Below are 13,479 nucleotides of genomic sequence, written 5' to 3'. Positions count from 1 at the left end.
TTGAAGCACAGGGCCAGGGGTCTGAGGTCTCCCGAAGGAGCAGCCCCACTGACAACCCAGCCCTCCCTGCCGCTTCTTGAGGTGGTGAGACCCCAGAGCTCCCTCACATATCACTTTCACCTTCATGCCACAGGGACACAACACAGAACACCAAAGCCATTGTCTTCTGACATGGAGTTCGCCTGTCTGATCACATCCCTCTCAAGCAGCCAGCAGGCAAGCAATTACAAAAAAAGACATCTGTGCCACAGTTTGGATAGCTAAAAAGGGCAAAAGCTTAGAACTGCAAGAGGTTTGAAAGCAGGGATCGATGGAGATGTCTGAACCTGTTAGTGCAAGTGGAAATGAGAGTCTCTGCACTGCAGGGAGGGCTCCTTTGTCCTGCAGGGGGGAGGGGCACAGGGAGGTGACTCCTCTAGTGATCAGGGGTCAACTGCTGCGATCATCCATCTTCTTCTTGACAGTGTCCTGTCAGCCAGGGTGCTCACGTTACTAAACACAACCGGCAGGCCGCCATTGTGTTCCAGCACTGGTCTGCAGCCATGTGTTAATGAAGGTAACATTCACGGACCTCATGCATGGCCCAGTGTGAACCTCGGCGTCACCTTGGAAATAACGCTATCTGACATAAAGTCGCCGAGGTCTCCTTTTCTAGGGCTTACGAAGTATAGCTGACCATCTGGCTTTTTTTGTGTGAGAATGAGGAATGTTTACTTGGATTCTCCCCATTCACGTGATACGGCATAGGGTCTCAAATTAGGCCCAGCAAATAATAAGCCATCATATTTCTTACACTTACTAAATTTGAAATAGTTGTGTCCAATTAACATTTGAAAAAAAAAAACTTTTTCTCCGGTAATCAAACCCAGTTATGACGCAATGCATGAACATCAACAAAACACCTCCTCCATATAGAAAATGATTTGTGATCATAGACCAATAATTCTCCTTAGAAATCTGCCTCAGATTTTGATTTTCTCTCCAAATGCTTTAGAAAAAGAAAAGAAATTTTTTTTAATTCAGATCCACGCATTGCATTTCTGTGCTTATCAGTGTTGCTCGGGTCTGCAAACGAGTCTGGTGAATGAAGAAGATTAAAGATAAATCAGTCTGAGAATGACTGGTAGTCTGACAGGCTGAAAAATACGAAATCTGAACCATAACGTGGCTCAACAAAGTTAACTAAAATGCAGAAGAACCACAAAGTATGTAAATAAAGCAAAAATGCCAAAAAGTACAAACTCAAACAAAAGCCCAGCTATATCTATGAATTGCAAGTTATTGTCTAAGAACTATATTCACTTTCTTGTCTGTTGTAATATTCTAGAAATTATTTCTAACATTTTCTATACCCGTTTCTTCCCTACAGGGTCGATGGGGGAGCTGGTGCCAACTCCAGCAGTCTATGGGTGAGAGGTGGGGTACACCCTGGACAGGTCACTAGTAGATCGCAAGACAACACAGAAACACACAGGACAAGCAACCATACACACACATTCACACCTAAGGAGCAATTTAGAGAGACCAAATTAACCCAACAGTCATGTTTTTGGACTGTGGAAGGAAGCCGGAGTACCCGAAAAGAACCCAGGAAGAACATGAAAACTCCATGCAGAAAAAGCCCCAGCCAGGAGTTGAACCGAGGACGTTCTTGCTGCAAGGCAACAGTGCTACCAACTGTGCCACCGCGCAGCCATGATATCAGTGTTTGGGAAAAATGTTCCTTTGCTTATCTGAAGCATAAAAAGGTGGAGAATAGTGGTGAATATGAAGACGTGTGCATGATTGTACTGTACTGACTAAATGAAATCACAGAAAGTTTTATCTAATTTGTCAGTCTCAGGCCAAAGCATTTCTGTTTCTAAAAGGCAAAAATGACCGTTGTTCAGCATGAATCAATTTCCTGCACATTTAAACAGTAACATGACATCTTTACATTAAACTTCTGCAGATGACACTATCGCTCATAAAACAGAGATGATGCTGCAATGACAAATCGTCTGTGGGACATGTTGGGGAACGCAGTTTAATCTGTATTAGTAGGATAGTACCAATAATTTGGTATGATTCATGATGCCCAACCACAGCAGACAGTCTTATGCTTTATTGACTGGCTTAAACACTTCTGTATGTCAACATTCAGTACATGTCAAAACTTGATTTAGACATTTGTTAAACTTTTCCATCAGACAAAATACATCCTCTTTTCAGCCTGGATATCTGCTCATTCATAACTTCAACCAGATATATCCTGAACGGATGGTTGTTCATGCCCCCACTACTTTCATCTACAGAAATCATTAACAATGGCTCACTCTTGGTGGTAAAGTTGCTAAAACTTTAGTTTATTCAAAACCAGCTATCTAATTGAGCGTGTTTGTTTTCTGGGTCATAACTTCCAAAAATCAGTTGTTTTGTTTTTGTCATTTATGCTTCCTCTACCTAAATCCAGATATGAAGACGATGGAGAAAAGGGCCCCTGAGATAACAAAGGGACTGCATTGAAAGCAGATCTGGGAAAATGATTTGTTGGCTTTATGTAACCTAGACCACCAACAAATCTATTCTAACTATATTCATAAAACTTATTTGACTCCTAGTAGTTTAGACTCTATGGCCTCCTCACTGATCCTCAGTGTTCTCTATGCTCTCAGGGAGCTTTTCATCAAAAGATTTTTTCAACAAAAGCTTGATGGAGCTTTGTCAGAAACTCCAGAAGACTCAGGTGGAGGCCTCAACAATCTCCTGGATCAAAGACTACCTGACAAACAGACCACAGTTTGTGAGACTGAAGGGTTGTGAGTCTAACCAGGTAGTCAGCAGCACAGGAGCACCACAAGGGACTGTACTCTCACCATTCCTTTTCACTCTGTACACCTCAGATTTCCAGTACAAGACAGACTCCTGTCATCTGCAGAAATACTCGGATGATTCTGCAGTCGTGGGGTGGATCAGAGATGGACAAGAAGCTGAGTACAGGAAGGTGGTGGACCATTTTGTGGCATGGTGTGGAAACAATCATCTCATTTTGAACGTGACTAAAACAAAGGAGATGATTGTAGATTTTAAGAGAAACAGGAATAAGTCAAAAACTATTTATATCATGGGAGAAGAAGTGGAGGTGGTGGAGGAGTATAAATACCTCTGTGTTCACCTGGACAACAGACTAGAGTGGAGATGCAACTGTGAAGCCATCTACAAGAAGGGACAGAGCAGACTGTACTTCTTGAGGAAGCTTAGGTCCTTTGGTGTTTGCAGCAAGATGCTGCATATCTTCTATAAGTCTGTTGTGGAGAGTGTAATCTCTTCTGCCATCATCTGCTGGGGAAGCAGCATCAGACCCAGGGACTTAAAAAAGCTCAACAAGCTAATAAAGAAGGCTGGCTCTGTTCTGGGGACTCCTCTGGAACCTCTGGAGATCATTGTGCAAAGATGGATTCTTCATAAAATGAAGAACATTATGGAGAACCCTGAGCATCCTCTTCATGTCTTCAGTCAGAGGCTTCTTCAGATCTGCTGTAAGACGGAGTGCTACAGGAGATCCTTCCTGTCCACAGCCATCAGCATCTACAACGGCTCTTTGAGGAAACCCTCATAATGAGCTACAACAACATTTAATTTCTATTTGGGATTAATAAAGTATTTTTGAATTGAATTGAATTGAATAACTTCTGGGATTGTCCACCCGTGGCTAAATTTGGCCAAGCATATTTATTTTTCACATGCCTCAGTAATTTTCTGTAAATGTGTCAGTATCTGCAATTGTTTAAGCAATCTATTACAGCTATCTGACCTAACATTATTTTTTAAGATTAATTTTGAAATAACTTATTGCAGCCAAGAAATTGACTGCAATAGGATGGAAAGATTCTAAACTTTTGATAAATAATTGGATACTTCCTTATTCAGACATTCCTCTAGAGGTAGCAATTTCTAGAGTGGGTTGAGTAAATGTTATGTACAATATTGGAGCCAGAGAGCAGAGAAACTAAAGTAATTAATTAAATTTAATTTAATTTCCGGATTGTATACATATTTCAGAAGAAGAGTGCAGTGGGTGGGATTTGTTTTCATTTTTCTTTCTTCTATTGAAATAACTGTTAAAAATTTGATCAACAAAACAGTAAACTGGCTATCTGCCGTCAGTTTTACACAGTCAGCCAGAGACTCACAAGTCAAAAACGTTGATAATAATGCAATGTAACATATTTACAACCCACAATAAGGTTGGATAGATTTTTTTTCCTATCAGGTACAGACCATTAGCAGTAGATTCACAGCCCCAACATCTGCACTTGAATATTAACGCTATGTTTTACGACACATCCTTCTCAGTTCATAATCCAGCCCTGTTGTTTTATTATCACATAACACTCGAGAACAAATATTTACCAAGTCTCAAAGCCCCAGACTGCAAGATTTTTGTATGTAAAATGAGGCATTTGGGTTTAATTTGATGTGTTGACAGCACAGCCAGATTCCACGGAAAGCACCGCTGGCACAGACTAAGCTGTGCACATCACAGAAAACATCTTCCCCTTGCTTCTTCTCCTCATTCACAAGTGTATATTTGAATGGGGGGATGAATGTGAAAGAAAAATAAATACTTTTCCTCACTGCTTGCCCAAACCACATTTTTAAACCTTCTGTCTCTTCCTCCAAGGAAATGAGTGGTTTAGTCTACTAGTGAGAAGGAATTAGAGCAAAGGAACCACACAATGTAATATGCTAATATGGTCAAGACAAGGAGTACATATCTGAAGCGTAATATGAAACTAAAATGAGTCTACTTTAATTCTCCACACTCTACAAAAATACCTGTCCATCTACCAACAGAAAAACAATACTTAATATTGTCAGTTTTAACTTTCAGTGTGTTTTCACAGACCACACAATAAATAAATAAATATTATTTTTTTAATGCATTGCTCTGTCTGGCTAATGATCCAGATCCAAACAAGATTCCATCAGTCAGCTTGACTAAAGGATAAATCTTCACATTTCCGAGGAAAGAGCCAGTAGATTGTTGGCATTTTACATGATCAATGGCTTAAGTTCTCATTTCATTACTCAGTTCAGGGGTAAGCCATTTTGTTTCACTCTGTCTAATGTCTTTGGAGTCCGCCCCTAAGCAATCAATTTTAAAACACTGCCAACCGTATTGGACGTAGGATCCTGAGCAAAGAATACTCCATCTGTGTGTTTGACTGCTACCTGCCAGGTCAGGACAACAGAGAGGAAAAGCCCTGGGATGCTCTTCACAGCAAGCACACACTGGCAGCGACAGGACAAGATCCCATCCATCACCAATTTATTCCAATTCCGAGTGATTTAGATCCATTTGGGTCTCTTGTGGGTTCAGCACACACCTGTCATTTGCATAATTAAGCTCTGGGGGAGCTGTAGAAGGCAGTCATTTGCTGTATTAAATCCTCACCTTATCAATCAGGGGAACATCAAGACATATGAAGACCCCCTGACTCTCGGATTCCTGCCTTCATTTGAAATGCTAAACAAAACTTTATCTCCGTGCCTGATGCTTGGCCTGGCTACTCGGACCGCCAAGTGGCTTCTATACATGTTAGCTGTCTCAGTGAGATGAAGCTCAGCCCCTTCCCTCAGGGGGCTCAATCATCAATCAGTCTCCAACTAACTTCTGTCTAAGTCCCAGACAGTTGAGATGGATGGTGCCAGTGTCTACAGGATGCTGCAGCCTCCCATTAATTCTCTTGTTAGCATACACTGATAGAAATAGCTGCAAGATATGAAGCATTTTATCTGTTTTCCAGCAATTACAGGCCGCTCCCTTGTTTGGGGCGAGGGTCAACAGTTAATTATTTCTCGGACTCTGGAGGTGATGTGTCAAAATCGGACAACATCCATTCTCGGCATTGAGTCAAACAAAGACACAAGTGTCCCTCTACAAGGCCAGTTCTGTTTGAACAGCTCATGGGCTCTGCTGCAACCAGCAGACAGTGCTAAACAGAACCAGGGGATGAATGAAAGCTATTTTCACAACACGCACTTCTTTGCAAAATGAAGCCCTCGCAGGCTGCTGGGCTACTTCAACTGGCCCATTTCAACACTCCCTCCATGGAGGCCGCTGAACGAACACAGCGAGCATAGAAATTGAGTGACATTTACTGCCACACACCACCATACAAAGAGTTAAAGACACACAGGGAAGAGGGGAGGGGGTGGACACAAGTGAAAGACAAGGGGTCCCTCTTTGCCGACGGTGATGAATGAGTGGATCACAACAAGTTTTGGGGAATGTCTTTTCCTCCGCACAGGCTAGACATACCAACTCCACCTGCACCAACATGACAACAGGATACTTTACTCACTGCCCATGTAATAATCGTTGAACAGAGTTTATACTAAAACAGGTCTATTAAAGTCTGCCTTAGGAGAATAATTGCTTTATGACAATTAGTGCTCATCAGATAAAAAAAACAGCATCTGAAATTAGGGCAAGTCCATCAAGTTTCCAATTAAATGGAAAAAAAAGAAAGGGTTACATTGCCAATTACATCTTGGATAAAAATGAGTCCTAAAAGCCTCTAACAGGAGGTATTCACAATAAGACCCGGAATGTTTTTTTTGTTTTCGGGACCTATAATTTAGCCAAGTCAATGTGTTTGTGTATGTGTGTGTGTGTGTGTTTGTGTGTGTATTTCCACTGTGAAATCCAAAATAGGTCCTAAACTAACAGCTATCTCTTCGCCCTGAAGCAGTGTGGACTGATGGCTCGCTCAGCTGCTGAGTGTGGGAGGCTCCAGACACTGGATTAAATGATGAGTTTCAACAATAAAACTAAAACTGATAATACTGTCACAGCAACTAAACTATATAAATCATTCAGGTTTACTGCGAACTTCCCCAAAAACTGTTGTCATAACAAATTCAAGGGGATTTTGCCGATGCAGATTTCCATGTTCTATCGCTTTTGAGGCGATTGAAGAGGAGAGACTGCTCTGGTCAGGATTAAAAATCTCAAATTGTAGTTCTAATCTTGTGGTTATTTCTAATGATTTACTACGTAAACCTGCATTCTCATTTCTTAAGGAAAGGCTTACAACCTTACCCAGATATTTATCAAATGAAGCCTGGGAAAAGTGTCCCAAAAGTAAATAAACTACATGCATGCACAGGGGGTTTTATTTGTTCCTCACATAATAAACAGTTAAATACCCTAAAATAGTACTTTAAATGGAATTACTCTAATCCCTACACAGACGGCGGTATAGATATTGATATTTTAAATTCCATCACAGTGATAGTTAACAGAAAGGATGAGCAGTTTTAAACCATTAAGACTGAAATATAATGAAAAGGGAAAAAATCAACCAATTCCAAAAGGTTTAGGAACCTCCCTCCACGAAACTCTACTCAAAGGTTGGTGGGAAATGAAAAAGCACTACCTCACTACCAGGGCGTTCTTCTGTCTACCCTGGTAATTGGTTTTTACCCTGGTTAATGCAGTGGAAAAGCAGGAGGGCAATAAAAGCCCGAGAAAAAGGTTCCTCCACTGAGAAAATAACATTTAAATATTGATGTCACCTTTCAGTTCAGTCATTCAGATCATCTGTTTTGGATCACACCCCTAGATAAAGAATGCTTTACTTTGCTCAAAATAATTTGTCCAAAGTCCCAGGACATCTTGTTTCTGTGTTGTTTTTACAGTCACAGACAGTTGGACTCGCTGCTCTGCTGTCCAGTTGATAGAAATACTTTGAATAGTTTCTGTTCTTCAGGAAACTACTGAATAGACAATTTGGTGTCATTGGAGCTTCTGGAAGAAGTGCTGATGTTGCACCATGACTCGCATTTTATTTAGGTTAAGCACCCTTTAATACAAAACTGTCTCATGGTTCAGTGGAGATAAAGCTAATAAAGGTGCAGTGTCGAGGCTGGAGTTTAATTCACATGGATTTAAACAATACTAGGATAAACGCTGCGTGTTGCTCCCTTACAAAGGTACTTCCTTAAGTTGGCCTGCAAACAGATTAATTAATAGAATTAATAGAGACAGGCTTCCGTTGTGAGGGCTTTGCAGTGAGACACAATAAGAAAAGGTGGCTGAAGCGATTAGTTTTGAGTTGCAACGTTCTCCCCGTGGAGAGAAGTTCAGAGCTTTTCTCAAACCTGGGGGCACGGCTGGATCCTATGCATATTAAAACAACAAGAACAATAAGAAGTCGCTCCATGGGGCTGAAGCAGTGATAGCCTGCTAACATTAGAGACATAACACAACTTGAGGCAGGCTGTGTTGCTCTAAATTACATGGCCTAATATATTTCATTAGCACACCTCCCTCAGAGGGGTCCCTAATGGATGACAGTGTGGCAGAAAGGCTCGTCTGCTAGGGATGTTAATTTCTTCTAAGGCGCATTCCGTTCACTTATTACTGGCTGCTGCTCCTTATAAGCTGCTTAGATTGAGGTTGCCCGCTTTGAAAAAAAAAAGCCTTCACTGATGTGACACGCCACTTAGGTTCCGTGACCTAAGTCGGCCCCTTCTAATCCACTTTGATTTTTATCATTCAAGTCAGGTGGCCCCTGAAAACAATCCTATGAGTGTTTCAGGAGAGAAAAGGCAAATTATCTTTGACTGTAATGTCATTGTTCCCGCTGGACACTAAAAAAGAACCCTTCCCCTTTTCTCCTACAGAACAAGCCACCGTAACTGTTTTCCTTTGTGTGTCAGAACTATTTAGGGGAACAGGTTGGCAGAGCTTCCTCTTAGCCAGTGAATTCTACTGGAGACTCAGGTGGTTTTGGAGAAAAGTGTTGGAGCTGATGAGCTAAACTCAACTTATTATTTAATCCCCGAGTCAACAGTCTCATGCCGACTAAATTAAGAGCCTCACAATAAATTAGGATAGAATTTAATTACTCCACCAAAGATTTCCAACTTCAGTGTTGTCAAATCAGCTGCATAAATCTCTTTTACCAACACAATTATTCAGCCATCAATGTCCATGTTGCACTCATGTTTCGTTGGTTGTTAGTCTATACATTTTTCCTTCACACACTTTTGTTGTGGTATAATCAGGATAAAGTCACATTTTTAAGAAGAGACAACTCTAGCCACAGTTAATAAAGTTCAGCTACTTACGTTCACAAGCGTCTCCTTTCTGATGAAATCCAGCTTTGCATATACATTTTCCAATGGGCACGAGCCATTCCCCTTCAGCACTGCAGTGCATCTTGGGAGAGTTGTCGGCCTCCTCCTCGGCATCATTCACGCACACACCTTCAACCTCCACCAGCGAGGAGAACTCTGATCCGGTCACGGTGTCTGAGAAGGTGGCCAGGTTCTCAATGATTGACCAGCACTTCTTGTAGTAGACTTTGACGGAGACCAGGGCGATGCATGCCCCGACGTCCTGGAAGGCAAGGTAGAAGCCCCGTCTGGACAGGGGCCCGATTATACGCACCTCCGTGTTCAGCTTCATCTTTCTTTCGCCCAGGTCTCCCTGGGTAAAGCTTTCATCCGCTGCGATCGTGTCGATTTTCACGTACTGATTCTCCCTCAAGCCCCGGCCAACCTCGGAATCTGTTTCCTGGTAATACAGGTTGAACGTTTCCTTGCAGGCACCCACCACACCGGGCAGGCTGTTACAATCCCTCAAGGTGAACTTCAACTCAACAAATATTCTCTGGGCATTGCCCTTTTCTATCCAGTTAGTCCGAAGCCAGTTATTCTGATTGGGCTCCATGACTTTACAGACCTGGTAGGTACGAATGGGTGTGTAGTTTTCATCCAAGCCGCTGATTTCTTCCCACTAAAAGGAAATAAGACACATTTAAAAAAGGAATCTATCCATATGGTATTGCATTTCGATATGACCGCCATGAGATACAGATAGAATCAAACTTAAATTGTAGGTGATCAAGCTAACTGAAAAAAGGCACCTGAAATCTGGGGACAATGACCTGCAGAGTGAGGAGGAAGCTTGGATGATGCTGTTATCCTACCGACATATCTTTAAAGAATGTGTGTGTTTGGTTTATCAACTTGTCCTTGCATTGTTTATTCAATAAGTTTCTCACTGCTTGCTTTAATCAGACTTGTGCAAGTCGTTCACTTAAAGCCTTGTGTGCTCTGAATGATAAAGGTAGACTGCATTCGGAGGCACAAACAGCCTATCCTACTCTTCCTTCTCCTGCTCCTTTTGTGATCAGAGGGAGAAACCACAGTGCATCACCTGTGTGTGAGTGTGTGTGTGTGTGTGTGTGTCCTTAAAGCATTATTATCTTCTATCACACAGCAGAGAAAGCAGGGGGGAAATATCTAGATGCAGAGGGCATCCGTTAGCATGCATGCGAGCAATGCAGAGATTCTGCGGACTTACCCCATTGGGAGGATAGGAGATCCACTCCAGCTCTGTCTGCTGCGCCTTCGAGTCCAGCAGAATCACTAGCGACAGGAAACCAAGAGGCAGGTGGTTAAATCTCACTCGGGGGCAGCAGGCCTCGCTATCAGTGATAGGCCACATGTCTGTCTGCAGCGCATTTCTACTTGTGACCTCATTCCTGTAGGCAGCAGGTATGAGGCTGAAACATGCAACAAAAAGCCGCTGCAGCAGGCAGGCCCTGTGTCTGCTGGGAAACTTTTATCAAACACTGGTAACACTGGCATCAGAAGGCAATGGTAATGATTTGGTAAAATATTTACGCGCATAATTTGCTATAATTGGCTGATTGTTTTATTTTTAATTTAAGATAACAAGTATGCGTGTTGTTCATTTTTAAATCGAAACAACCATAAGACGATGGTTAAATGCTGTAAAATCTGTGGTTTATTTCGGTTGTGCTTCCGCGGTATGTTTTCTGTTCTGGATGCGGTAGAGAGCGCACAGCGGCACCGCGGCGACTTTTGGAAATCAACTTCTTTATTATTAGCAGTCAGATCGATGCTGTGAGAGAGGCAGGACCCATGGATAGAAAATCACCTCGGCCGCGCTCGGTCGAAGCGCTGTGCGCTTTGTGGGTTCGGAAAAATCCCGCAGAAAGACATTTAAAATTCCCCTCAGCAGATCAGCAAACCCACCACGCTCGATCATTGTTAGACACGACAGGTTGTAGTTTTTTTTTTTATTATTATTGTGGACAAAAGTCAATTCTGTTCTACTGTTGTTGCATATTTGATAATGTCCTGCATTTAATCTATCTAATCCAATTAGCAAACCGGGTCCTGTTCTACCCTTCCCTTCCCCTTTATGTTTTGTTTTTTTGTTTTTTTGTTGAGCGTCTGTAATCGATCGCGCCTCCGCGGCGGTCTGCCGTATTTCTGGCTCAACTGTCAGAGCCGAGGCCACTTTGGAGGAAATATCCGTCCGAAACTCCGTCCTGATGAACGGTGCACTCTCTCCGAGCGAGGCCAGCCTGCTCATCGATCCGCTCATATCATCTAGTTAGTGGAGACAGATTGTTGCTTTAGCTGAGAACAAACAGGCTGTTAATACCTGGAACAAAAAAAAAAAAAAAAAACGAGATTCTGCTATTAATCCACGTTTCTGCGTTTTATCGCCGTGCGTAAAAACACCGAAAGCAGCCCGACGCTGTAGACCTGCTGTCGGGCTGTCATCGCCGCACACGCTTTGCTCATAATAATAATAATAAAAGTTAGAATAACCAAAAAACAACAAAACCAAGAAAGTCGTGACTTTTGACATTTTTTGCACAAGCACGCCCGTTTATCCTGGAGAACGACTCGCTGTTCCATGGGACAGGCGAAAACTTTGGGAACTCACCTTCCTTGGCGTTCTGCGCCCAACCGCTGCCTGCATGGCAGCCCAGGAGAAGGGTCAGCGTAATCCACAGACACGGGCTGGAGCTGGAGAGCATGGTGCGGCTGCGGGGTTCAATCTGGACCGTAACTCGCGCTGCTGCCACCGTCTCTCGCGCTTCCCATTGACGACACTGAAGCGGTTCTCTATAACGATCCGACGGTCCCAGCTCAAATAGTGTCTGCTGCCGCGGGGAGGAGACAACCTCTGCGCGGCTGTCACTCAACGAGACGGGCGGGCGTGCTGGCCAATGACGACGCGCTGGTGGTGACGTTACGGAGATGGACAGCGAATAGGCAGGAAGTACTGTTTTTCTTTTTTATTTGTGTGCGGGTTTTTGGGAGCTGTGAGGGGGAAGGGGGATGGGTAACGTAGGAGGAAACGTCTGAAGATGGATCACATATTCTGGGTTTCTACAGGAAAAAATGATGGGAACCTCCTGTTGCACTGTGGAGTTTGTGACTCACCACGTCATCCATGGGGAGGTTCTAACTAAAGAACTAAAGTAATTTCTTCATGTCATATTGAAAATATATATTTTATAAATAAAACAGAGATAGAAAACATTTGTTCATAAACAGTTCATAACCACCAGGCCATATAGCCTGTATTTAAACATATGTCTTTAGGAGGCATCACAGGAGATGAATCATAATAATGAGCATCTTGCATCTTAAATGTTTCTTCCATCTCATTTGTCCTGCATGGGGAAAACAACAAATAATAATACAATACGTTTGGTAATGATAGGTGATGTCATAAACTGTTACTAAAATAGTTATAAACTTTTAAAAATCTATTTTAACAAAGTTGATATATATACCTTTCCCTTCATACTATGGCTTGGTTGTGCTAACTGAGCTGTTACTAAATTAGTTAAAAAATGGACACAAACTTAAGTTCTTACTCCAACAGAAACATTCCCAATCAGATATGATGTGACAGTTTTGAACTTTCTCTACGTTTATCATTTTTTCGTAATACAACCCCTACAAACATATCAACCCCACATGATTAATAAGACTATCAGCTGACTGAATCAGTTCATTTTTTTAGGATTTAATCATTATTAAACTAATATGCAGGAGTGAAGTGCAAACAATTCTACTGACTAATATTTAATACTCTCCATAATTCCTTTTTATACTGACAATTTCCACTTTTAATAGTCAACTCCAGTTAGGTTACTGCTATTCCACATTTGAAATATGTCCCCACTACCTTAATTATTCAAAAATAATAAAATAAAAAAATAAAAAAAAATTGTTTCATATTTTTCATTCTAAAATTGTTCTAGAAAAAAAAACTATATAAAATCAACTAAAAACATTTTTGTGTTAGTCTGGTCACTGAGCACACCAGTCAGTAAGTCCTACAACTTTCCTGAATTTTCTCATACTCAGACACTGTTATGTGTTTGAAGGGGAATGAATTGGAATAATTTGAACTGAATTTGAACTCAATAAAATTGTACAAAACAGAAAAAGAACTGGTCCTGTTTGTAAAGCATCTGCAGATGACAAGTTCTGTAATTTGGCACCATATAAACAAACTGAACTGAATTGTGATGTCATTACCAGATCTGAGCTAAAAGAAACACACTTGTAAACAGGAAGCATTTAAAATGATTTATTTTTTGGGCCAGACTACCCTTTTCAGAGTTTGCTTGTTCAAGGGCTGAA

General features: G+C 41.7%; 1 protein-coding gene across 5 annotated transcripts in view; it reads right to left on the bottom strand.

The window, feature by feature from the left end:
• The window catches only part of epha7 (eph receptor A7), a 121,754-nt gene extending 109,770 nt beyond the window's left edge, over positions 1-11,984 (bottom strand). For 4 of the 5 annotated variants that reach the window (XM_047387694.1, XM_047387695.1, XM_047387696.1 and 1 more), the window contains exons 1-3: positions 11,762-11,984; positions 10,361-10,425; positions 9,121-9,790 (exon numbers count right to left, since the gene is read on the bottom strand). In XM_047387694.1, coding sequence (XP_047243650.1) covers positions 9,121-9,790; positions 10,361-10,425; positions 11,762-11,855 — 829 coding nt within the window. In that variant the 5' untranslated portion in view covers positions 11,856-11,984. The remainder of the gene's footprint in view (positions 1-9,120; positions 9,791-10,360; positions 10,426-11,761) is intronic. The other variant, XM_047387698.1, reaches the window with a different exon arrangement.
• Positions 11,985-13,479: the final 1,495 nt, after the last annotated feature.

Source organism: Girardinichthys multiradiatus, chromosome 15 (assembly GCF_021462225.1).
Source record: "Girardinichthys multiradiatus isolate DD_20200921_A chromosome 15, DD_fGirMul_XY1, whole genome shotgun sequence".
NCBI lineage: Eukaryota > Metazoa > Chordata > Actinopteri > Cyprinodontiformes > Goodeidae > Girardinichthys > Girardinichthys multiradiatus.
This window is presented reverse-complemented; position numbering and strand designations above follow the sequence as displayed.